Source organism: Dreissena polymorpha, chromosome 11, assembly GCF_020536995.1.
Source record: "Dreissena polymorpha isolate Duluth1 chromosome 11, UMN_Dpol_1.0, whole genome shotgun sequence".
NCBI lineage: Eukaryota > Metazoa > Mollusca > Bivalvia > Myida > Dreissenidae > Dreissena > Dreissena polymorpha.
This window is the reverse complement of record NC_068365.1, coordinates 49,359,440-49,387,338: the sequence shown is the minus strand read 5'-3', so window position 1 is coordinate 49,387,338 and position 27,899 is coordinate 49,359,440. Positions and strand designations below refer to the sequence as shown.

Sequence of the window (27,899 nt, the reverse complement as noted above, 5' to 3'; positions counted from 1 at the left end):
AGCTGACCTATTGATAATCCTTTTAAAGTCACATGACTTAGCAATTGTTATCAATGGAATGAAACTACCATTGGTGGATAACATGGGCTGGGTTAAAATGGATAGTAAGTTTGTCCAGTCTAGTGCAGACTGTTCAATGTCTATTTCCACGGCGTGCAAAATGTAAAATACTATATAAAACACAACATAATCACTGTTTATAAACATATCAACTTTTTCAATGTTTTAATAATCGTATACAAGAATACGTTTCATGTTTTGACAGTTCAAAAAGCGTTTGAAATGTCCAAATACGTGGTTTTGATCACGTTATCCGTTATGGCTACAACTCATTCGTTAATGCATCACTTCCACTGTGAAAAAAACGTGCCACAAAAATATATTGTCTGCATTTTAAAACAAACTTTTTTCTTTAACATTGATCAAAGGTTATATTTTATTAAGCTGGTGTAATAGAAGTATCAAAACATGTAAAATTGCTTTTCACCAGCACAACATTATTGCGCTACTGATCCAGTAATGGTAACTCGACTGTATATAAGATATAAATAGCCATAAAATGTTTCCTGAAAATATGTCTTAAATGATCCACAAACTGATACTTTAAAAAAATATAGGGATTACAGAACTTTCAATAAATATATAGATGAAAACGAAAACATAACTTAAATCAAACGTATTAATAATACAAATGTATTCTAAACACTTGTTTTCATATTTCTAGTTCCAAGCCTTAACATCACCGATATTCGTTTATTGGATGGTACGAGCAAGATTGATGGTCGAGTTGAGCTGCTTGCAAATGGTGTCTGGGGATCAGTTTGTGACATGAGTTTTGAGGCATCCTATGGGAAAATATTATGTCAAATGTTAAACTTGACGTACGTATTTCCAAATAAGTATATATTGTGTTTTGTACATACGAGTATTTAGACCTTTAATTGATTAAAGTAAAGTATCGCTGCAATGTGTGCACATTCTGACTATTGTAGTTCCTTTTTAATAAATAAGATCGTTTTAAACTAAACTGATGAGAACACAGAGTCAGAAGTTATACTATATAGTTATTGTTTACGTCTCGCTATTAAAGATCTAGTCTAAGTTTTCTATTTGACCCTCCGTAATGCAAAGTATTTACTTCTATTTACTATATTGATGTGGTCTTAGAGTTGACAAAGTGCTGATGACTTGTTTGTGCGAGAACTATTCACTTATGATAGTATAATACTATATTCAACAACTACGTTATACACGTGCAGCAGATTGCTGAGAGAAAAACAGCAGATAGGATACGATATTTTACAAACAACTGAAGTGGACAACCACATATAATTGAAAGACATTAATTCTGCTATGCCTTGATTTGATGTTGGGCTAACATAATGAATTGTTGTTGCTAACGGTGTTTTTCGTAAATAGGATTAAGGTTAATCTTTATAATTATCAATCTACCTCTATGCCACTAATTTAGCGCAAAAAATCCTAAACTATTATTCAACAAGATTCTAGATAATGCTGTGCAAAGATTTATGCATAACATATTTAAACTAGACTTAAACTTTAAAAGGTTTACAATCAAAACATTCAATAGCTTGCATCTAACATTGAAGAAAGTAATACGAAAAACGAATCCCTATATTCCCTAACTAAAAAGAGATTTATATTAGATTGCTTTTAAGAAATAAGTTATTTATACGTTAGTAAAATAATATAATATAGTTATAGTACATTCTCTAGATTGAGGTTTTATCGTGTAGCACGGTTAAATTTAGTAAATTTTAATACTACAATTATTTCGTTATTGTTTTGAAGACAAACTGCATCGAACTACATGCTTATAAATTAAACTCATTTATAATTCATTTTTGGATCGTATTATGAAAGGACTGCAATTGCGGCACGTTTTGCTTTCTTTGTCTTTTAGCTTTATAGAACATCATTGTTGCTCAAGCAACGGAGTCGGTGATGGACCCATGCTTCTTCACATACAGAGCTGCCCAAGAAATGCTAGTCATATAAGAGAGTGCTTATATAATCATTATCCATTTCATTGTCCAAACTATCGTGCAATATCTTTGGTTTGTTCAGGTGTGTTTATTTAGAATACTGTTACATAATAAATAAAAATACATGTTTGTGAAGTTATATTAGAACTTGTATTATGCTATTAAAGCAAATCGTACGTTTGTTAAGATCAAACTTAAAGCTCGTCTTTAAAGACTTCTATTGATACGTAAATGATTGGGCGTTGTTCTAAAATAAACGTTTATATTGTGAATACGATGTATAGAATGTCCCGTATTGAATGTGACCGGAGGGTCATTGACGTATTCTCAACTGGGTACGATAGCAACACTGACCTGTGACCTTGGATTCTATTCAAATATCTCCGCGTCCCACTGCCTGAACGGGACTTGGACGTATCCGAGAGCGATATGTTCGCCAAGTAAGTAGACGCTTGGAACTGGAATATAGCCTTAATTTATTTATGTGTTTTATAACGGCATTCGCGTGTAAAAAGTGATATCATATTTCTTTCTATAACGACTTTCTGGCAGCTGTTTACTTCAGACTATAAGGCTGTTTAAGAATGTTTAGTAAACAAACGTTCATTTACAAAAAATAAATAAAGACATATTTTGACGTGTTGCCCGAGCTCCGGTTTCAAGTATGGCTTTAGGAACAATTTCAAAATTACAACAAAATTACAACACCAATATTTCACTCAGTATATATACATTATACATCTGACTGATACCAAAGTCGACCTAATATACTGACCAAGCAATCAAATGTCTAGCAAGGACCATGTGGGAGAGTAAGCATTTGTTTCTAGCGATCCGGGATATTTGGGAGTATGAATCATGCTGACTGTTTAAGAACCAAAGCCCTTCGTGTTTTTACCAGCAATCTAAATTTAAAAAAATATGTTAATACTTCGACGGTATGATTGGCAACCACTAAATTCAACTTAAACTTGCCATTCCATATCAACCGCACATCTGGTCAACCTTACTATTTACATGTCTTTGATAATGCATGCATTATCAGCCTCAAGATATAACTTTTGAGCACACGTATTGGGTTTCGAATCGTGATTAATGCATATTTTATACACATGCATTTAAAAATTACACTGAACGAAAACGTCTTACATGTATTTTAACGAATCAATCTTGACCGGAAATATTGTTACGCTATATATATATATGTTACATTTTAGACCCACCTCTTAATATCACCAAAGTTCGCCTTGTTGGCGGACCGAGTCATAACATTGGTCGCGTGGAACTCGCCATTGATGGGGTTTATGGCTCTGTGTGCGATAGTGATTTTGACTATGACACTGCAGATGTCGTTTGCAAAGCTATTAATTCAAGGTACAAATAACTGTTTCTAATTGTTTCATAAGCATACTTCTTTGAATTGCGGAGAGTGCGATGTTGTGTAATATTGCAATACTGTGGGATAAAATGATAAGTGTTGTATAACGATCAGTGTTAACATGCTAGACATGCCCTGCGCTCATTCGATTTCATTTGTATGCGACGCACAGGCTGTTTTATATTTAATAACATTTATGTGATACAATTTGTTTTTATTTTAAACAAGTTTATTCAATTGGGTGTTAGAATAATTAAATTTGTTATTTATATTAATCATGTGTGTACAATAGCTTCCGTGCAGCCGTCTATTTCACTGGAGCTAAATTTGGTGAAGGATCTGGTCCCATCCACGTCGATCAACTTCACTGCAAGGCCAATTACACTAGTCTGGACCAGTGCAAGTACGCCAAATGGGATCAGTGTAGTCACAGTAGAGACGTGTCGGTCCTTTGCAACGGTAATGTAACATGATAATTGTAGAGAAATGATTTATCACCGTTAATTTTTATTACTAAAATTTCAAATGTTTATTTGAACTAAAATTTAGATTCAATTACAATTGTTCCCTGCAATACCGGTGTTTATAATATATATTTACCGTATTAGAACCATGCAAACGTTTAGTTCGAAACATTGAGTAAAATAACTTGATTAAAAATATACCGATATACTGTCTAACTTTAAGAATGCGGAAAGCCCGATATGGCATATTGGGGAGTGGCTTATTTCAATTTCAATGGTACATCCCTGTATGCCAACTGTGAGTACTACAGGTCTTACATCGGATATCTACAGATGGTCTGCACCGGTAGTAGATGGCAAACTATCGGAGAGTGTCAAGAATACAGTAAGTACTCGTCTTACATTGTCGGTCATGCATCTTTCCTAACATAAATCGCTTACTGCCTAGATGGAATGCACTAATAAAACGCGTTATTGTCAAAATAGCTCTTTTATAATATATCGCGTTCTTTGCTTTTAAACGTGTGTAAAGAAATATAAATTGAAATTGAAAATGTTAAATGCATAAAATTTCAGCTAGACCACTACACATTCAAGAAATAAGACTTGTTGGTGGAATGAACGAATCGGACGGAAGAGTTGAGATCAAAGTGTTTGATACTTGGGGTACAATTTGTAGCGACAGCTTCGGACTCGAAGAAGCCAATGTTATATGTAGCATGATTGGCTATTAGTACGTAAAATAGCTATATCTTATTACTAATAGTATCTATTTATTTGTCTACACATGTACAAAATCAATCAGAATGTATATGGTGTTGCAAAATTATAAGCATAGATCAACATAGTAAATACTCAATTTCTGTTTTGGTGTCCTCTTCGTTTTTATGATAATGCTAATAATGATATAATTATATTAATGTAATTCTACTAAATTTCCACGCTTCGTTTTTAGCCCGGTCAGAGCATTCTATACAGCATTAGGTGGAGGATCCGGGCCGATCTTTGTTGATAACATGGTGTGTAATCCTGACACGTATCACATAAATGAGTGCCAGTATGATACTTTTGACAACTGCGATCACAACAGAGACGTGGGTGTTACATGCACAGGTACCACGCGTTTGCGTTCAGCATCCACAAAGGACATATTGCAATGCATTAATAGAAATATAAAATTTGAGTACATGAACACGCTCGATCAAGCGGTATGGAATATTAAATCTTACTTAGATTTGAAAACGAGTACACCATGTACACTTCCAATAATCCTACAAGTTTGAGTTAAATACTCATCGTCAATCACAAAATCAAATGTATACTATGTTAATATTAATGTTTAATATTGCTTAACATAAAAACATTACTCTTACACGCGTGTTTCATACCCTATAGATTGTGGTGATCCGAATCCATCTCATGGGCATGCCAATGACACGAAATCAAGCGTGGGAACGGTCGTAAGCATATCATGTGACCGTGACTATTTTCTAAACGGTGACAATGTGATAACGTGTTTGCAAACTGGAAAATGGTCTGGTTCTCCCTCCTGCAACTTAATAAGTAATGTTATATACTGAAATGTTATTAAATGAAAAATCTACGGGTACTTTAAAACAGCAAATGCATATATATTTAGTTGAAAATGAATTGGCATGGCTGACATAAACTGTAATAACATGACGAGTTAGTAGAGACATATACATAATGCATGTGTTATGTACGTGTTTGCAGATTGTGGCGATCCGACACCACTTAATGGCAAAGGTAATGGCACGTCTTATTACCTAGACGATGTGATCATGGTGATATGTAATACTGGCTACAATCTATATGGACAATCGGTAATTCGATGCCAAAATAACACAAAGTGGACCGGAAATCCTGCATGCCATATAATTGGTATGTAAAACCAGATTCAAAGATGATTTGGATATTTTTTTGGAAGTAAATCATGTGTCACTATATAATATAACATCTTTATTACTTCTCCAATTTTGACCATTAAGACCTCAACTATTAGTAATAATTAAGCAGGTTTAAATCGATTAAATCCGCATCGTTAATGTCCAATCATAGATATAGGCAATTACAATACAACCACTTGAAACGGCATTTAAAATTCCAAAGGTTGATCCCTTTGTTTCAACTCTTTAAAATAACAGATGAAGATTTTTGCGAGCGCCTTCTATACGATTGACGATTTTTTATTTATTTAGACCTTGTATGCCGATATTAATCCACAATGAAAAAAATAGATGTTGTTAGTTTCTAATTCTATACTATTGTAACAAATGACGCCCCGAAGAATCAACTCCAAAAACTCCTTCAGAAGAGACATTGGTGTATTTTCCATTACCTTTATATACATAATGTTCTAAAATGGGATTACCGCATTGGAACTGTCAGTGCAGAGCATTCGTGGTTTACCCAGATTTGAGGTCATCTGAATCTAACACTTTCCCCATAAATATTTACAAACCAAAAGTGCGTATAAAACGATCTCAATCAAATAAATCAAAGTAGACATACATTAAAGGGTTATTGCTAAAACGAAAGTCATGAATTGCTTCCATCACTCAGTATTTAGCGTGTAACCAATGTAGAATTATTATATTATGTTATAAAGAATTATCCTGTATCTGTAGATTGTGGTGATCTTGTAATCGGCAATATGAGTGTAGATGTTGGTAACGCAACAACTTTCGGGGAAGTAGCAGTTGTCCGATGTAATCCAGGGTTCAAACCACGAGGTTCGTGGACTTCAAAATGCGAAGCTAGTGGCCATTGGAACCTCACACAAGTTCTTAAATGTGAACTTGTAGGTATGTTACGAAGATCAATACTAAGCTTGCAACATAATTTGAGAGCTTTATGTTTACAGTGTGTGCTAATTAAATGTTTGAAACTTACACCACTTGACCCGTTAAAACCATTTCGACGCTACATTTGTGATAAGTTGATATCCGTTGTATTTACAAACAAACACTGTACAAGACTATAACATTTCTTCATTGCTCGTATAATATACTTTCTGTTAAATATCAAGCATCAGATCAATAAGCGAATCAAACGCAAAATTAACTTTACGAACACAACATTCACTGTGCCTTGGTTTTACATTTAAGGGAACTTTTCACGTTTTGGTTAATAGACACGATGGAAAAAAATCCAGATTTGCAAATTGTCTTTGTAGTTACGATTTTTACGAGGAAAAAGTAAATCTGAACATTAACGATTCTCTAAATTTCCATTTCATGAATCTTTTTACGATATAAAACCCTGGCAATTATTTAGCGTTACAAACGCGAAAAAGATTGATGATTTGGACAGTTATTTTGTTATCGTTATTGTTTTGACATTACGAGGATTGCTACTGTTAAGTATATAATACTCTAAAGACTGACTGAGCACGGATGACCGAGTGGTTTACGTGCTTGACTTCTACTTTAAGGGTCAGTGGTTCGAACCCAGTTGAAGATTATTCTATTTTCATGTCTTTAATTTTATCCTAGTTTTTTACTTAAGCTATAAACTTCCAATTTTTATTTCATGTATCAATTTAAAGCATTTTATGACAAACTTCATTACATGAAAAAATCTGTGAAAAGGTCCCTTTAAATTTTACAACATTCATTACACTATCTGTACAGCTGGGTATCAAATAGATTTTCTGCGTCTCATGTTGTAAATATACTAACATTGCGGACAAAGCCTCGCAAAACTGAAGAAACTATGACCATGCCTCTAAATTAGTTATCTTGTATACGATTTTATAATTTGTTAAAAGCTGTCGATTTGCGACTACGAATAGCTAATATATTGCACAGATTGCGATGATCCAACCCCGGCAAGAGGTCGAGTCAACACTTCCTCAACACTATTCAACACAGTGGTAAAAGTTTCATGTGCAGAAGGTTATACGCTGTCCGGTTCTCACGTCATCATATGCCAAGAAGACGGAACTTGGTCTGGCAAAGCGATATGCGATCCCTCTGGTAACCACCACGATATCATGTTTGATTTTGTATGACGCACTCGTTGTTTTGCTACTCGTAACATTTATTTAGCATTTATTTGACATATGCAACTCAATATATTATAGATTGTGGTAGGCTACAAGTATCAAATGCTGAAGTAGTCACAGATAACGGGACAACTCTGGGTGCAATCGCAAGGATTACATGCAATGCTGGCTTTGCCATACAGGGACCAATGTCAGTTGAATGTGTTGCACCTCGCGGATGGAATGCGACCGTGTCGTGTATCCTTATCGGTAGCCATTTCTTCATACGTGTGTTGTATAATGTCATTTTTGTAACTAACATTAAAGTATTATGAAAAAAGCGATGCATTTTTACGCACATTAAATGTAAACGCGTGCGCATTATTCACAACATATACAACAATGTATGTACTGTCTTTGGGAATATTATAAAAGTACAACGATCGTTCGTAATATTTAAGATTGTCATCGCTTCTATTTGGCTAATGGAAGCGTTGCCGGAAACAAAACAACGTACGGTGCTTCTCTCGAACTCAGGTGCGATACTGGATATACACTCTTGGGTGGCAACCGAATAACGTGTCAAGATAATGGCAAGTGGAGTGAAAATTCAACTTGCCGTATCAAAGGTATATTAAACTATATAGAGTTGTATGTGCGATCTTTAGTACCCCGTAACACCGTATAAGTATTCTTTTGCTTTACGTTTACAAGTAAGGGACCATCAACTTTAATAGTGTGTTATGGTGTAGTGATTTGTTGTTTTTTTCTGCATATCACATGATACAATTATTGATATTTATCTTAGATTGTGGGAACTTCACAGAGCCAACACACGGGAGGATATTGAACATACCGATTGTCACCACATTTAAATCTGTGATACGCTTTGCTTGCGACGATGGATATCTTATGCAAGGAAACGATTCCACCCAGTGTGGCAGTACAGGGTTATGGACAAGTGCAAGCCCCATTTGCATCAAGAAGTGTAATTTATTGCAGTTATTTAGTTTTACACAGAGTGTTTGTAATCGTATTCTTAGAAAATTCATATGCGACGCACGTATAAAATTACTCATTTAATGTACTCTTATGAATTAAAAGGATCATTTCACGTGTTGGTAAATTGACAAAATTGAAAAAAGTTGTTTTAGATTCAGAAATTTTCGTTTTTTGTTATGATATTTGTGAGCAAACAGTAATACTGAACATTTACCATGGTCTAATATAGCCATTATATGCATCTTATGACGATTTAAAAACATGAAAAATATAAAGCGTTGCAACGTTAAACGATTGAATAATTTGGAGAGTTCTGTTGTTGTCGTTAAATTTTGTGAAACTACAAAGATTGCTTTTATAAACTATAAAATACGTCTTTCATATATACTTGGCAGGATGGCCGAGCGGTTTAATTGGTTTTTACTTCAGGACTCCGGGGTTCACTGGTTCGAGCCCTGCTGTGGGCACATTTGTTTCCTTTTTTAATTTTATTCTTGATGTTTAAATGGAGCTTTTTAGATCCAATGTTTACATTTATCAATATAAAGCTTTTAATGACAAACTTCAAAACATGCCAAAATTTGTGAAAAAGTCCCTTTAAGGCGTGATTTATCGATGATCCGATTGATTTCAGCTGAACTAGGCGGTACCTGTACTGACAAAAGACAGTGTGTAGCGGAAAATGCCATCTGTAAAGATAGTAAATGCGCATGTTTCTCAGGTGTTATAGATCACATCACAAATAAATGCAATACAAGTAAGTAATATTTCCACTTCGTTTTCTGACCATTCCTTGGTTTATATTGGAATCACCATATTGCTTTTTAATAACCACGGTTTACGGTTTTAAGATAACAACAGACTCATTTCAAATAACTTTTAAACATAATACATATGAAAATTGTGTTTATATGCATGCACAATTGTTACGTTTGAATTTTTGAAATGACATTATGCAGTAGTAAAAATATATTTCTCTTGTTATTAAGAACTTTAACCGTTTGCCTGTTTATATTTTGTATATTTTTATATTGATTGAAGTGCCATTAATGCCGTTTGGAATTGATGCTGGCGATGTTTTGCTCGACGAACATGATTGTAGTGAGCCGATTGTTTTCAAACCGACTGTACCCGTGTTCAACGAAATGAGAGATACAATGCATGTGAGTATTGTTGTATCCGATGCATATAGAATAAATTATCACGGTGTATATAATTAGAATTTATAACTAACCACAAATTGCAATTTTGAATAGTTATTTTAGTGGAACATTTAATATAAACCATACGTTCGTACATTGAGAATCAAACTATTTCTAAAACTAGTTGTAAAAAGAACATTCCAGTCATACTACAACACGTTTAATAGCATAAATAATGAAATTATCTCCTTATTTATGTGAACAATCGTTTTTGCCATTTGCGCAGGTTTGTAAGAGCGGACTTATCAGTTTCGACAAGAAATACGTAAATCCGACGCCTACAATTCTTCCAGATCCAAACGGCCGTTCATTTGAACCTTCGATACATATCAAAGACCCAGTTGTGGCAGCATACTTTTCGCACATCTACTTGGACAAGACATCGTCCATACATTACAGAACATATGATGCATTTAATGATTATCCCTTTTCATCAAAAACAACGAAGGAGATTCGAAATCTAGAGGATATACTCAAACAGATTGAAAACATTTCGTCCTTTGATGCACAATTTGTGTTGATTGCTACTTGGAATCGTGTGAAACCGATGAGTCCCTTATTTGATAGAACACGCGTAAGATACTGTTATGAGATTTGAAGACAAAATAACACATACGATATTACAGTATATGTCTTTATGCGCTCAAAATTAAGCGCAGTAGTTCGAACAACTATCAAAGCCTATCCCATACTTCAATAAACTCAAACATGCTTACATTATATCAATAAGCCTTGTCTGTCTTTACAGTCGGCAACCTTCCAGTTAGTCATCATTTCCAGTGGACAACTGACATTTGCGATGCACATTTACGGTCACGAGCAAATGAACTGGAGGTTAAGCCATATATTTGAAGATTCTCGATTTCAAATCCCACTGTGGATCGGTCATGCTGACATAAATGGTCCCCGTTTCAATCACCTCTTCTCATTTAAAACTCCTGCCCTACGAATGGATTTGGGAACAGAATCTGGAGGTACTAGTTAAATAATTTATCCATGATATGTGCACACTTGATTTCTATCTTTACATTTAGGATGTATCGAATATATGATATCTGGCAAATATAAAACATAATTATAACATTACCTTAGAATACGTTTCTTTTTTATTAAACCACCTTACTGATTTTTATTTGTTTAATGAATAATATTATTTCGCAATTCATATTGTGAACATTGATAATGGATAACAATACCAGTGAAAAAAACGAATTTATGCCATGATGATTGTGTAATGATTTTAAGAGCACGATTTGGACTGTGCGTTTTGTAAACATTTGTGTTTATTGCAGGAATACGCGGCTTATTGGTAAGGACCATAAGCTCAACCAGCACATCCTTGTCTAATCCCGCCATCGACTGTTTATTGTGGTTCAACAGAAACGTGAAACACAAGGAAAGCTTTCATACACTGTCCCCACGGCTTCCCAACTGCCCATGTGATGTGAGTTTAGCTCAATGGGATCCCTGGTTTTGGTCAATTCAACGCTTGATAGGGAGAAACACGGATAAGGGCATTTTGTGCGTGGATATGCAGTTTGGAGAGACATATAAACCTTATGGAAAGGTGAACATTAATTTCATTTAGTCGGATACAAGTTTTCCAATTGTAGAAGCAAGCTCTGACATTAGTTATTGAATGTAATTTTGTCTGACGATTTTAGAACGTTCATGTTGTATAGTACCTCTTCTAAAAGTAAACTCAATATTCATTATATGTTATGTTAGCGACTGACAAGAAGTCGTCAACAGAGCTCAAAAACAATTGCCTTGTATATAAACAGATCAAGCGAATGTTCACTAGAATTTCTGTCCCGGTAATATTTTTAAAGATTCATATTTTTGCTGGAATTATGTTTTTGCAAAGCGTTGTTATTTTATTCCAGTCTTGCTGTTACTATCGAACAACTTTAAAATTTATCGATGAGCAACCTTTAGCAGGAGGCTTTTATATCCGACATCCTTCAGCCTCAGCGCGCGACCACGAAATCGAGGACATTACCGCAAAGGACAAATGCTGCAATAAATCTGACTTTTGCGACTTGTATTATCAGCTTCATCCGCCAGGAACCTGCTATGGAACATCGCCATATAACCTAGGTATGTTTTACATGTCTAATCATTTTACTACAAGTGTTATTATATATATATATGTATTGAATTAACTTAATCAGAAATTGTATACGCGGTTATGTTACCATGTCCATTTAAATCTCTCTCGTGAACTATTGGTGTGTTTAAATAAATTTATCGTTTGCGATGTGTAATAAATGCATTCATAAAATTGGTGGAAAGAATCACGTTGTGAAATGATTCCCTAAAACAATAATTTGGATAAATGACCTCTTGATTGCAAGATCGTTCTAGATTAAACATGTAAGTTAATGGTATATCAATTGCTTAGTAATTTTTGCTAAATGACAACGACAGGAATGCAATCAAAATGTGTATACATATTGCAGGTTCATTCTGGGGCGATCCACATATTAGAACACTAGATGCCACAAATTATACTTTCAACGGTCTTGGTGAATACGTATTGCTCAGCATTGACGCATCGAATGTCACATTTTCACTCCAAGCAAGAACTGAAAGAGCAATTAAAAAGGATGGTAACCTATCAGACGCAACGATCTTCACAGCTTTTGCAGCAAAAGATCATCTAAACTCGTCTATCCATATAGAGCTAAATACTGAAAAAGATGGTGAGTCTTATCAGTAATGTCGACTATTTCTTTACTGTTTTACGACATATATCATAGCTTGTACACTACAGTTCATTTTGTCAAACTAGAGTAACGTTAACATGCAAATATAAATTGTATAAGTTATCACGTTATTTACTTTAACAACATCTGTTGAAGAGTATATGTTATTATTGAAGATTTCACTCTCTATGGCAACGGAATTGATCTTACGCCAGACCGTCGGAAATCTGTAGACGAATTCTTTGAATTCACAACATCTACACTTACCATCCATGGTGACAACGGCTCTTTGCGTGTGTCTTTTCTTGCCTTAGGTAAATCAGACGTATAAAATATATTCAGATATTGCATATGTATTTTATTATTGAAAGGTTTAATTTATTAAAACAGAATATTGGACGTCATTTACATATTAATAAAATAACATCATGCGTTTGAAGTATATACAAAACATACATCCTTTAGAAAAAAGATTAATTCACAAATACAATACATAAACATGTTTACAAGAGAAAGTCTAATGGATGTGACAAACACAGAGTGACCACATACTGCCATACGAAGTTTAATAATTGCAACAATTATTTTATTATTCTAGATTTGTATTCCTATTATAATAATTATAATAATAATAATAATAATAATTATTATTATTAGTAGTAGTAGTAGTAGTAGTAGTAGTAGTAGTAGTAGTAGTAGTAGTAGTAGTAGTAGTAGTAGTAGTAGTAGTAGTAGTAGTATTTCACATTCATTCTGATCATTCTTTTTTGTTCACAGAAATAACGCTAACTATAGGCGTTGGGGCCGAAATGCTTTCTTTAGATACCATCATACCAAGAACATTTCAAAATAAAACAAAAATACGCGGTCTCCTTGGTAATTTCGACGGTAACCCAAACAACGACTTTGAGTATCCAAATGGAAGCGTTCTTAGAGCAGACGCTAGCGACGCTGAAATATTCTTATTTGGTCAATCATGTAGGTTCTTCTGTAAACTATGTATGTACAATGTAATATACAATTCTCATGTTCTTAAGCCTCAGTGTACAAATAAGTAATATAATTTAACCGACCGATGACTTCACCCTTTCAAGAAGTTTAATACACATGTAAAATAAATGTTCAGAGTGATTAAAGCGGAATTCAAGCGGATTAAAACATTAAGAAAAGTTTGTATTATCAGCAGTATTATCCGATAACACTAAATAGCATATGCGACAAATTGTTCGTGTGAGTAACGTTATCTTACTTTGTTTGTAAAGGGGCTGTGAACGATGATACATCTGTATTTATATACGAAGATGGTAAAAGTCATTCCGATTACCACAACGCTTCCTATGTTCCACGTTTCCTTGACACTGTGGACAATGAAACGCTTACTAAAGCATACAAGGCATGCAATGGATCAGAGAATGTAGAATGCGTATTTGACTACGCATTTACTTTGAACATCGACGTAGCTGAGAATACAAAAAATAAACGTCAAGACGTAGATGCGACACGGAAAGAAATAGGTACTGCCAGCATAAGTTTATACTTTGAAGAACCTATCCAGTAAAATAGCCATTTATTTTTCTTATATAGCATAAGCTCTGATGAACGTGGTTGGAGTTTAATTTGCAAACACATTAAATATTCCGTGCGTACGAAATGCATAGAATTTGTCGAAACAATGTATAAGACTATATTTTCCAATCGAGCATACTTACTACATTTACTTGGTTGAGACATCACCATTAATCGTGTTTATGGACACTATACAAAAAGTGTGTCATAGTATATACTTTTAATGCGTCATGTTTTATTTTTGTATCGTTTTTCAATAAGCAAAACTATAAGAATCAGGCTCCCCTAACCTAGCTTGTTGAACAAAAACAAATAAACACATTCAATGACAATATTATGCATACAAATATGTCCCATCATAGTAAACATAAAACGTTGTTTTTTCAGTAATGGTAATGCCGACAGTGAATACATGTAGCACCGTGAATGTAACCGTTGGACAAAATATTTCCTGTTCATTGATACTGGATGCAGGCTTAGACTTAGAAATTATTGGTAACCACACAACCTTGGTTGTCTACGACAAAGAAACAACAACTTTGTATTTTAGACAAACCAATCAGATACCACACGACATATGGTACGTATGAGATTAAGGCTTGTATATGTTAAATGTATTTTGACTTCTATGCTGGTACGGATCTCCTATCTGAAAAATGTAATCATTATTAGGCGACAATAATAAGGCCTCTTATATTTTAATAAACATCAGATACACATAATCGTGTTATAAAGTTTAAAATGAAACATATAAGCGAGTAGTTCGTTGATTATTTAGGTTTGTTGCCGTTAATACTGACGGACGGAAATCTCTGCAAGAAACAGTTCCAACCATCTTGTGCACTGGATGCAGTGGTCAGGGCTACTGTACGGGAAAAACAAGATCTGATCCACGGGAGAAGGCTTATTTCAAATATTCTGAGTGCGTTTGTTATCGCGGATACAGTGGTATGTTGATTCAATTTCAACACAAACGACATTTCAAAGTATTTAGGCTTTGTAAGCGATTTGCTTTTATTAATACGCGCAACCCCATGAATAGTAAATGTTGTATATAGTAAGATTTTTTTTGTTATATCATCAGAAAATAAAACGTAAACGACCTATCAAAATTAACAGTTATACTTTATGAACATCAATTCACGTCGTGTAAGTTATGACCTCGTTCAGGGTCAGACGTTGGTTAAACAAGTCGATCGCTAAGTTGTGGAAGGAATCTGCTACCGAACGTGAAGAAATGAAATTTAATTTATCCTCATTGTTGTAACTGTTATAAAATACATCATTGTTATTTAGGAGTGGATTGCGAAAATGTGTTTGACGGATGTGCTGACCGTCCGTGTTCACGGGGAAGAAATTGTACTAGACTTTCTGTTGCTGAGCAGATTAATCAAAACAGGACGTACATATGTTCTCCTTGTCCAGATGGTTTTGAAGAGGATCCAGACACGGATGATTGTCAAGGTAAAGTTGCGTATGTTGTGAATAAAATGCTTTTGCTTGAACGCGAGCGCATAAAGGCTGAACTTGAAGCATGAAAAGTAATATTATAGGTGATTGTATTTTAACGCGTGGTAAAGATGAAATTTCTATAACGCCTTTTATAATCATATGACATTAGAGTTGTGTGAATTCTCTAGTTATAATATTTAAGCGAATGTTATGGTGATGTCATTTTCGGCGTATTCATAAAGTTTATATTCCACAGATATAAATGAATGTAACACAAGCAAGCCGTGTGATCAAACATGCTTAAACAGCGAAGGAAGTTTTGCATGTGATTGCTACGAAGGATTTCGAGAATATTTAACTAATACAAGCAAATGCGCAGGTAAGGAAACAGTGTGCTTATTGAACACAAAAATGTGGAAAAAAATAAAAGCAAATGAGGATACTGTGCATATGAAAAGCTAAAACTTAAACGTCCGTTTTCTGAGATACCTGAATACTTGTACTCCAAACATTAAAGAAGGATCAATGAATTATATTCGACTACACGTGCGGGGCTTTTGAATCAAACGTATTATGTTATGTTGACTTGTTAATCCAGATATCAATGAATGCAATGAGGCGACACACAATTGTACACAGGTCTGCGAAAACACAATTGGTGGATTTAGATGTAAATGTCAAGCAGGGTATGTCTTCAATGAATCAGAGTGGGGATGTCAAATAGGTATTTCGATGTTATATCAATTATTTTATATTAACAAATCATCTTTAGTTAAGGTTATGACATTTATGTCACAAACATAAACACGGTAGCTTGTATCTTTATTGATATCGCAACAGATTCATTTGAATAGAAGTAATGCTTTAGTGCTAAATCTCAAAAGCCATTGATTTGTTTGCCAATAACAATTAATGTATTCCTAAATACGAACAGGTACAATCAAAGTTTTTATTTATTCGCATTAATATGTGTAAAAGTATTAGTATAACACGCGAGTCTAAACTGATGTTGTTTATATTGCAATTTCAATTAATAATGACTTCTTTTGGGAACAGATAATATCGACCCATGTGCGAATGCTACTATAAACTGCAACAACACGTCAGGTTGTGTGCTAGATAAAAACAATCAAACAACGTGCTTCTGTGATGCCGGTTACAGTTTCAATAGGACAACACTTCGGTGTCAGGGTTAGTAAAAACAGGCATTACGCCTATAAAATTATGACTGATCATTTGAATATAATGAATTAATAATGGTATATCATCTTGTGACTTTATTCTGCTGGATGTAACTGTGTGTGTTTAATTTACCGCTTCAGATACCAACGAATGCGAACAGAATATATGCCCCCAAGAATGCACTAACACAGTAGGAAGCTTCAAGTGTAGTTGCCTTTCGGGATTTCAACTTGTTGATTCAGTCTCCTGTGAACGTAAGAAATTTTTCTTAGCAGTTAATGTTGTTGACCATCAATAGCGATACAATATTGAATGTTGCATCTTTGACATTAGGAAAGCCTAAACAATTATCAATCCGTATATCCAATAGTCTGTTCGTATGCCTTTAATAACGTCAACAGCATTATTATTGTCCTTAATATTTCGCATAACTGTGCCGAAAAAAATCTTAAAAACATCTTAGATAAGTTTTGATGAAGGAAAGTGCAGTCTGCTACCATCTTTCGGCGCTTCATAATATCGGAGTTGTCATCACTTATTAATAAACCATTTTGAGCGGGGTCAACATCCACTGTATAAACATTTTTCATTCATTTCTTAGAAAGCGTTAAAGATATAAACTTGAATATTAGGTGGTACGATTTGTATTAAGTACACATTTACTCAAGAATGAATTGAACTGTTATACTTTCATACATGCATTTCTTGTATCGTAAATACACTTGGGATGGTTTTTAGACGTGGATGAAATCGCTGTAAAAAAGCTCTTGTTGAAATTAAATAAATTGTTACTGCTAAATAACTATAAAACGGAGAGTGGTTTTAAATGATTTTTCAGTACCGTACTTGTTATTATAATTGGGCCTATTCAACATATTTTAAAATACTGCCTAAATTAATAGAATATTATGTCTCGACTGGATTATTAACGAAAGAATAGAGCTTTCTTTCTTATACTTCAAGGACAAACATTGTTTTGAATATTTCTGGAGAGCGCATTAAGGGCTGGTTCACAAATTTGTCACGAGTTTCGACCGTTAATCACATTTTGAATTTTCACCTTCAATCAGGTTTATGATGTTCATGATGTATTTACTCTTTTTATACAAATCTTGTGTTGTGTTGCATACTGTATATCTAAATCTGTGTTTCAACAAGCTACGCATTATTGAATTATCTTGTGTATTACCTCAAATAAACCTATATGTCTATAGTGTTGCTTATTTGACGTCGTGGGTATGTATGAATATTAACCGTTTTTCTGCTCTCCGAAAATCATATGTCCTGAAACATATATAAGGAAGAGAAATATAGTTACATAACGTGAAAATTTGTATAACGTTTTTCTTACACGCAAAAGCTTATTCACTAAAATATTTAGTCGGCTATGAGAAGCACGTGTATGCTTATTGTATGTAAACGAGTTTTCATATGCACAAAGTTATGCAATGTTTTTGTTATTTCCAGAATAGGTGAATTAATGGCATGTTTTTCCATGTAAAATTAAATAATGTTAGTTGCGAATATTTAAAGGAGTCAATAGATCGGTTTTATTTAAAATCATATTCAACATTGTTGAATAGAAATATAATACAACATCAAAAGAAATAGTACAAGACAATGAACGGAAATAGATTTTCATGTTATTGAAAATGCTTTTCGTAGTACTGTCGAAAAAAGGACAAAGGAAACTACATTAATTATTGTTAACCATTCTTGGGTCATATTCATGTGTTTAAGGTAACGAGCATAAAATTTAAACATAAATATCGTTTGTACTCGCTTTAATATATGCGAGAGTGCTGTATTTTAATTACTTGTTAATAGATTCTGTACACTAAAGCTAACAAAAAAAAACTAACAAATTCAAATGCTGATTGGCTTCGAAATGATTTAGCGTAAATAAATATTTATATTTCTTTAATGTTCAGCATGCGTGGTACCATACTGGGGACGCAATTGTGAGCAAATGTGCAACTGTGTCGGACGAGGGGCAGCGCAATGTAATCCAACACGAGGCTGCGAATGTCTTAGCGGCTGGACCGGAAGTACATGTGACGATGACATAGACGAATGCCTTGGAAATCTAGGAATATGCGCTGATGTGCGTAAAACATGCCACAATAGTATTGGGTCATTCAAATGCGAGTGCATCCCTGGATATCGTGAAGATTCGGATGGTTTTTGCAGAGGTGTGTTAACGATATTCATATATAATACATGCATACGTGTATACATTTCCCACCTATCAATGTAACACGTGGACATTTACAACACCTCATGGATGAATTGTGGATTCCTGATGCATATATTAACGTCTTGCTTACGTTAGAGTTTTTAACACTTTAAAACATTTTGAAGAAGATTCGCTTCAAATGAATATAAACATACGATTCCGATTTTTTTCTCATGTTACTATTATATATATAATGTATTACTTTAGATATCGACGAATGCTTGGACCCAGTGCTAAATGTATGTCCAAAAACATGTCGAAATACAGACGGGAGTTACACATGCGGTTGTGAATCGGGTTACACGCGACTCAACTCGACCCATTGTAGAGGTATTACACACGTTATTCGCAAAATAAACATATAGGCACATATTAAATAAGAGTTTATGCAATATATTTGATTAACAAAAACAGCCGTTTTTAACATCTTAAACAACTATTTTATTTTAAAGATATCGATGAGTGCGATGTGGGTGTCGCCGAATGTGAACAGATGTGTGAAAACCACCCAGGCTTTTACAACTGTTATTGCTATTTTGGTTATCGTCTCAATGATGATAGAAGAACTTGTAGGAAAGGTAAAACCAATAACAAAGTAATAACAAAAAATACAATCTCAACAGAACTGCTATTATTACTTAAGTAATGCAGATGACGACGATAATTTTTATGAGAATCGTGATACTGATGAGTCTTGATGCTACTACTACTGCTGCTTAAATAATAATAATAATAATAATAATAATAATAGCTTATTTTACATAGTTGTATACAATACGTTGATATATTTGGACGATTACACACCTGACTTACCCTAGAGTAGTAGACAGCCCAAGTAGACAGCCCTATAGTCAAATACAATTTGATAATGTCAGCTGTGTACCATTCTTTATAAATCAGAGAAAGAAGTACGACGTTTTTATGAAAAAAATGTATATTCATATTTATTTACATTTTAAAGTTAGCTGCTTTATTAGCGTTCAATAATACATTGCAACGTCAAGTCCGCGAATGAGCGCGAGCGTTCTCGTCAAACACAGATAAATACTGGACGATAGCGTGGTGCGATTGACGACAGCTGATTGAAAGATATTTACATGTGTAAACTATTATTTTTCATGTAATAGTGTTATAGCATTTTTAAAGTTACTTAAATAATAACAATACAAATGATAGTTGTTATTATATGAAATTTTTACTTATTAATTTATTTTTTCATTTGTATTATATATAATTTTATCTTACTAACAATCATTATAAACTATTTGCATAATTATATTGAAGGGTGTATGATTCGTCAGAGCTCAACCAAAAAAATTGTTTTATCGAACACATTTCAGTCAAAGACGTTTGCAAAGTATTCAGCAATTTGACACGCGTCGGTTACTGTATTGTTACGGATGAGAAGGCATCCTGTAAGTGTAATTCCGGATTCGAGCTTGGCGACGATGCTCACTCCTGCCATGGTTTGTATTTATTAGGTTTTACAATATATCAAGATTAACTGAACATGTTTCGCACATTGACTACAATCCGACTAGCTAATATAGTACACGTTGCTTGGTGATCAGAAAGAATATAAATAAAAGATAAATTAATTGCTTCGTCAGCCGTTATGTTCTTTCATTCATTATAAGAACGTGTTGCGTTCACTTTTTCATATAAGACATCCACCATATATCTTTACAGATATCAACGAGTGTTTGAACAGCACATTAAACAAATGTTCTAGTGCCGCAACATGCACCAACACACACGGTTCATTCCTTTGCGAATGCCCCATAGGAATGAAACTTCAAAACGACAAACGTTCCTGTGCAGGTGATGTCTGGTTGTGATTTTTGCATATTTTAAATCCTCAGTGATTGCGTTTTTATGTGTCGCAAATCTACCTAAAATAACAGATTTATTGTGCATAAGCATGTATGTTTGTTAAACAATAACTAACTTCTATTTCTATAGATTATTAACAAGATTGTCCATTGACCAGTGGTGCTTATTTTAATAGTGTACTTACTCAATCCATTTTCAGTTTGTGACAAATATCACTTCGGGAAAGACTGTTCACAGAGTTGTTCCTGTATCCATGGTGTGTGTAACAACAAAGTTGGTACGTAACACGTTTACACGTTAAGTCCTTGTTTGTTTGCTCTACACGCTATATATAATTGTGTATTTGACATAAATCAAAACCCTCTAAACTGGACACGAATTGTTAATTTATACGTTTATATAAAGTTCCACATGTTTCAAAGCCTTTTTGACGATGTAATTAAAGTTCCCTTTGAACGAATCATACTTTTCAAAGGTTGTGTCTGCGACTCGGGATGGTCGGGTGTTAGTTGTGACGTCGACATAGACGAATGCACAGACAACCTGATGACGTGCAAAGAACCGCACACCCGTTGTTTAAATACACCTGGCAACGCAACTTGCGTATGCAGAGAGGGATATAGGAGAAATTCAACGTCAGGGCTTTGTGAGGGTATGCGCGTGTTGTTTTAAGTTCAATTAAAATGTTCTTAATTAAATGTATCTTTAACAAAGTGTAAATAATGACTATATTTGTTGTAATACAATATACATTTAAATGACATATAAACTAAAAAATCTCGTATAAATACAAACTGTTTTTAATTAGTGTGTTACTGTCTAAGTATAGTTATATAGTTTCAACATTTTCCTAATGCAGACGTGAATGAATGCATCGATGCAGGCCTAAATAACTGTGGCCAGATTTGTACAAATACACAAGGAAGCTTCGTATGTAGCTGTAGAGATGGTTTCCTGCTTGAGCAAGGACAATGCTTGGGTATTGGATATTTATGAGTGCTCATGTACACATAACATTTACAGTATTGGCTAGCTTGCTTTTTATTTTTAAATCCTTACGAATGCATACAGAAAGTTTGATAAAGTTGTACGTGGTTTAAAATGACGACAACAATCTCGCCACTTAACATCTTACAAGAAATCGCATTCTGAATCTCCATAGCAATGTAATATGCATGAAAACCAATACAATGAAAGTGTGCACGCATTATAAATTGTTTTTACCAGACCTAAATGAATGCAAAGGAGTCCATGGGTGTGAACAACAATGTGAAAATACAATTGGTAGCTACAGATGTTCGTGCAAGCCGGGATTTGTCCTTGACCTTTTCGACCGAAAGTCGTGCATACGTACGTATAAATAGCATTCTGATAATTTATCACATATCATATATAATTGTTAAACATCAACAAGAAACACAAAACGATTTCCGAACAATGACCAGATTCAAAGCATACAGTTCAATACCATCAATGTAAATTTTAAATTAGAAAAATGTCATGTATCGAATATGGGTTTTGTTCATATTTCAGCGGCAGAAAGCTGTACCACCGAGCAAAAAGCAAATTGTTCTGCAAATGCTACTTGTTCGATTTCTGACGGCAGTGTAGTATGTGTATGCCCGAGAGGATACAATGGTCCAGTTTGTACAGGTATATCATCGACTCAATAACACGCGAATTATAATTATTCAGTAGATGGAACTGGCATGTATAATTCAGAATTACATATATGCTACTGTTCATGCTTAGACACGATACATGTGTAACAATACTTATATTGCAACCGTAGCATTATTGCGACTAAAGAAGGGTAAATACTTTAATTTATTTAATTTATTAATGCGTATTATAATGCTACATTTCCAATACATATTTAATAAACACATGATAAATTGTGGTTCGTTCAAAGAAAATTGTTAATGGTGCGAAATAAACGTTTCAGATGTTGATGAGTGTAAAACAGGACAGCATCGATGTAACCAGATTTGCAACAACACTGTTGGTAGCTATTTGTGTCAGTGTAAACCTGGTTACTTCTTGCAAGACGAAAATGCCGTTTGTCAGGGTAAAAACTACACATTATATTTCATTTATTGTTAACATGACATGTTTGACATTATTGATTGTCATTTCAAATCAAATCAACTTTTCAACGTGATGCTTATATTATAAATGTGCATCAACAGAAGATAAGTACGTTCTTGTTTTCTTTTTTGAAAGTGTGCAATGAAGGGACATACGGCGAAAATTGTGCAAACAAATGCATGTGCAATGTTACAAATACAAATCTGTGCGATCGAACTACTGGGTCATGCACGTGTAAGAAAGGATGGACAGGCATTTTCTGCAACGAAGATATTGACGACTGCATCACAACTGCTAACATTTGCCCGGCGCTTTCAACGTGTGACAACAAGCCAGGTGAATACTCGTGCGATTGCAATGCAGGGTACCTTAAAAACGCTTTCGGACAATGCCAAGGTACGTGTTTAATCATTTATTCATCTTGTTTTAAACAATAATATATCAACTTATAAGCACACCTAATGAACATATAGCCAATATTTTACACTTCTTGATAAACTTGATATTATTGTGTGTATAAATAAAGCAAATTTGAAAGTATGGGTTAATAAACAACTTTCATAATAATTTTCCCTTCTTTACTTATCCCTCATTTATACCGTTCTGTTTATCCATTTAATTTGTACCAATCCTTTTGTATACTTAGTTCATCATATTATTCAGAGTGTCAACAAGGTCGCTTTGGAACCGATTGTAGCCAGTCGTGCCTGTGCGATATGGCACACACGGCAGAATGTAAAACGAACAACGGCTCGTGCATTTGTGAACTGGGTTGGACGGGCAGGACGTGCAATGAGGATGTCAAAGAGTGCGACAACGTTACAACGTGTTCTGCTTATTCAACGTGCATTGAAGCAATCGGGAGCTACGAATGCATATGTAACATTGGTTCCAAAAGAAGCTTACTTGGAAACAAATGCCTAGGTACGATGCGATTTCATTTTAGCAATTGTGTACATCTTTAATAATACCATTCACCATCTTACATATTATGCCCACACGATTTTTACCATTTTCAACGAACATGGTGTTTACAGCTTGTTCAGACAACACCTATGGTGACAGATGTTCACTGCCCTGCCCGTGCAAAACAGATAACACACTGACTCCGACCCAGTCATGTGATCATGTCAGTGGGTCGTGTTTGTGTACCGCATTCTGGAAGGGCAACACGTGTGAAGAAGACATCGACGAATGCAACGCCGATGTTTGCGCAGATTCCAATGCATTTTGTCACAATACCTTGCTTGGGTACAAATGTTTCTGCAAGAAAGGTTTTGTTTTACATGAAACAAGAGGATTGTGTGAAAATGTTTCAAAACGTAAGTGGTGATTGTTTAAAAAAAATTGTCCTACAGTTTAATTTTGCCTCTTAATAAACGAAATGTTAGCAACCATTATTTTGATGACCGTAAGTTGATATTGAGCGTTGGCGGCATATTGTATTTTTAAACCCTATTTTAACAGTTTATTGCTAAAATGAAGTGTTAATTAGTTTCAGAAGGACAAGAGGCTTTGCAACTCCAGATAACATTGAACATTCCCGACAACGACATTAATTTGTCTGTTGAAAGCACCTTTGCAGTGTATGCGGAAAAAGTCGTATCCTCTGTAGGTTATCTTGATCTGTTGTTCAGAATGATATTATGCAGGTGCTTCAAATATGTTGTTGTACATTTCAAAGCAGAAATACATTAATTAAGGAAACTGAATTATGCATATTTGTCATGTAAACATAAAACAACATGTATATGTATACGGGTTGCATAATTTCACATGTATTGTTCTTTACTGCAGCTAAGACAATATTGGTCGCGTTTCATCAAGGGCTTTACTGTTGTGGTCAACACTCTCAGGTAAGTCGCTGTGTATTGTAGTTAATAACTATTAAGAAAAGTATCATGTAAAGCTATAATCAGTGATAAGACACATCTCATATTGTCCCATGACTTATATAAACTTATTAATATAAAACATTACAGGACAGGAAGCTTACACGTAGACTACACACTGTATTACGTCCCTTCTACCAACACATCTAAAGCGGTTTCCAATGCTTTTGTGGAAATGGTAAATGGCATAGATCTAGAATTTGACGGCAAAACTGTATCAGCGGTGTCAGGTACATATACAGCTTTCGCTTTCGACATGTTTGCTCATTCAGCGTAATAAACTGGATTAATTAATTACCTTCAAAAAATGTAACACATGATTATGCTCTACCATGAATTACGTTTGTTAAATTGTTGGCGCGCTACAATTTGTTAATATATTGATTTGATAAAAAGGTTGATCATATGAGTCGAGTTCTCAGAAAACTGGGCATAATGCATGTGCGTAAAGTGTTGTCCCAGATTAGCCTGTGCTGTCAGCACAGGCTAATCAGGGACGACACTTTCCGCTTTTATGGAATTTTTACTTTCAATGAAGTCCCTCCTTACCTAAAATCACGTTTAGGCGGAAAGTGTCGTCCCTTGCTAATCTGGGACGACACTTTACGAACATGCATTAAGCCCAGTTTTCTCAGAACACTACACGTCTTTAATCTTGTTTCACGATATCATGTCGCAGATGGACTAGCGAATTCGTCAGTGGTGTGCGACGTATACCAAGTTGCTATAGGTGACTGTGGTTTTAGTATGGCTTGTGTTGTTGAAAAAGGAATCGCTAAATGTGTTCAAAATCCAATGGTCTCGACAGGTAAAAGTATTGCCTACAGCTACCGTATAAATACATGTTCGACTTATTATTGAAATTGTTTTTTTGCACGGTTAACTTTTTTTTTAAACCCATACAAATTATTGTCGGATGTATGGGTATTCTGTCGTCTAAAAAGAAGGACATCCATGTATAGACATCTCTTTATAAATTATGAACCATTACATTTACTGTTGTGTTTTCTACCCTACTCGCTAATTTTATTTTGTTATCATGCAGACTCGATCAGACTGATCGTAGGAGTGACGGTATCAATAGGCCTGTTATTACTCCTCGGAATAATAATAGCGGTATACGCCCTGAACAAACGAAAGGCCCGAACTGCAATGAAGATCAAGCAGAAAGAAGCTTTTAACAATAGGTATGAAACTACTTATTGATGACTTTGATAATAACATATTACTTTATAAGTTTGATCCATCAATTGAGAAAGCTTTTTTAAACATCGTTTGCTAAAATCTTAATTATATTTATATTTATAGATAAATGTAGAATACAGTCCATTTTCTCTTTTCAGAGCATTGCAACATGGCGATCAAAAGGTATTGAAGTTGCCAGGTGTCGAGAGTCGTCGAAACTATGGTAATTCTATTTAAAATAATGATTCCAGTGATATGTGTCGTGTGTCATTTGAAACATTTTACTTTCCCCCACTTTGGGGATTCAGACACTTTGCACGGCTGTACAATGGATAAATACAGTTGAATATCCAAATATTTTATTTCCACTGTTTAGCAAATTGTATTATGAATTGCTCACAATTTCCTTCTAATAACATGTTTTAACGGTCGCTTTCTAGTACTCAGTGATTCTCCTGATTATGTATGTTAAAAGGTGCACCAGATGCTTCCAGATATAGGACATGGCGATCCCTGGCACTAGGTTTAAGTGGTAGCTACCCCAACGAACACGACCGAGTACGTTTTAAATGTGTTTAATTGTTGTTGTTTTAAATGTTTCAATAAGAAAATTAAGATACTGTGTATGTGTTGAATGTTTAAACAAATACGTGTTCAAGTAATTAAGTCACTGAATGATAACCATATTGCATATTCACTTGTCAACTTAAATGACCTTTGAATTGCATATAATTATCGTTGAGACTTAGTTTTAATAATAAAATTATATTTTTTTATATATATTTATTACATATGCCATTTACGAAAACATGTATATATACCATATGGTATCCACTTAACAATTCATTGCGAGCATTTCAATGTTCGTAAATGTATACAATGCCTCGATTAACGTATAATAATGAATTGTATTATACAAGCCATTAGCTATGTAGACGTAAACATAACAAATGCACGTTCAAGCAAGTGTATACAGGAACGAAATTAAGAATTAATACATGATTGTGTTTCAGTCTGCGACTTCATTCAAGCTGCCAAGACTCGCTCAGAACCAAAAGCGCACCAATTCTTTCAACTAGTTTTTAGACATTATCTTTTCAGATTGTCAATGTGAACTACTGTCGTGGGATTTAAAACTGTCTTTGAACTATACTATGTTATTGATATACGAGTATAGGTTGAATTCATATTTTTTAATGACAAAATTTCACTCAAAAACCTGCAAAAATGGATAACGTAGAACTTGCTGTTTAACATTTGGTTTATACCGAATGTACATGTTTATACTTTGAAATGAGTTTTTGCACATTATTAGACATTTCGGTTTTTCTGTAGACGTAGTCAACGTAGAACTTGCTGTTTTATATGTGTAATCATATATCATGTACGGAATGTTAAAAAATATAAATATAATTATGATAAAAGACGAACATATATATATAATATATGTATATTTTAATTTGAATATTGCTGTGTACTTGAACGTGAAAGCTTACAAATTTCAAAGATTGTATTATTATATTTTATTATTAAATATTTAATATGCACCGAGTATAAATACAATATATCACATTATATTTGCTCATGACAAAACTAAATAATATGAAACATTTGTATATACCTATGGTATGTATTCAAGAAAACACAATATACTAGATATATACTTTTATATATCAAATATAATCTTAAGAGAATATAA

At 34.1% G+C, this 27,899-nt stretch overlaps 2 protein-coding genes across 2 annotated transcripts; both read left to right on the top strand.

Moving 5' to 3' along the window:
• The first annotated feature begins 8,677 nt into the window (after positions 1–8,677).
• Positions 8,678–22,031, top strand: LOC127849826 (mucin-like protein). The gene is made up of 26 exons (XM_052382577.1): positions 8,678–8,842; positions 9,491–9,613; positions 9,898–10,019; positions 10,285–10,632; positions 10,807–11,032; positions 11,351–11,625; positions 11,945–12,158; positions 12,521–12,763; positions 12,943–13,080; positions 13,544–13,744; positions 14,029–14,280; positions 14,720–14,912; positions 15,111–15,280; positions 15,629–15,796; positions 16,041–16,163; positions 16,383–16,508; positions 16,841–16,975; positions 17,107–17,220; positions 18,898–19,158; positions 19,410–19,532; positions 19,655–19,780; positions 20,543–20,668; positions 20,892–21,023; positions 21,235–21,312; positions 21,511–21,687; positions 21,895–22,031. The coding sequence occupies exons 1-26, from the start codon at positions 8,767–8,769 to the stop codon at positions 22,029–22,031; spliced, it is 4,407 nt and encodes a 1,468-aa protein (XP_052238537.1). The 5' UTR covers positions 8,678–8,766.
• Positions 22,032–22,266: 235 nt separating this feature from the next.
• Positions 22,267–27,578, top strand: LOC127850925 (adhesion G protein-coupled receptor E1-like). Its single transcript, XM_052384327.1, has 14 exons — positions 22,267–22,385; positions 22,569–22,688; positions 22,981–23,103; positions 23,259–23,519; positions 23,787–24,047; positions 24,161–24,445; positions 24,619–24,734; positions 24,921–24,979; positions 25,106–25,245; positions 25,695–25,823; positions 26,061–26,202; positions 26,359–26,423; positions 26,676–26,758; positions 27,214–27,578. Exons 4-14 carry the CDS (start codon positions 23,303–23,305, stop codon positions 27,277–27,279), a joined length of 1,563 nt encoding a protein of 520 aa, XP_052240287.1. The 5' UTR covers positions 22,267–22,385; positions 22,569–22,688; positions 22,981–23,103; positions 23,259–23,302; the 3' UTR covers positions 27,280–27,578.
• The last annotated feature ends 321 nt before the right edge of the window (positions 27,579–27,899 follow it).

What these genes read in the sequence shown, in the direction of transcription:
- LOC127849826 (XM_052382577.1), top strand. Translation starts at nt 8,767, where the DNA reads ATGCAAGGAAACGATTCCACCCAGTGTGGCAGTACAGGGTTATGGACA. An exon ending in AAATGAGAGATACAATGCAT is followed by an intron (nt 10,020 to 10,284) that starts GTGAGTATTGTT and finishes CCATTTGCGCAG; the next exon opens with GTTTGTAAGAGCGGACTTAT. An exon ending in TAGAAGAACTTGTAGGAAAG is followed by an intron (nt 19,781 to 20,542) that starts GTAAAACCAATA and finishes AACACATTTCAG; the next exon opens with TCAAAGACGTTTGCAAAGTA.
- LOC127850925 (XM_052384327.1), top strand. Translation starts at nt 23,303, where the DNA reads ATGTGCAATGTTACAAATACAAATCTGTGCGATCGAACTACTGGGTCA. An exon ending in GTGTGAAAATGTTTCAAAAC is followed by an intron (nt 24,446 to 24,618) that starts GTAAGTGGTGAT and finishes AGTGTTAATTAG; the next exon opens with TTTCAGAAGGACAAGAGGCT. An exon ending in CGGAAAAAGTCGTATCCTCT is followed by an intron (nt 24,735 to 24,920) that starts GTAGGTTATCTT and finishes TCTTTACTGCAG; the next exon opens with CTAAGACAATATTGGTCGCG.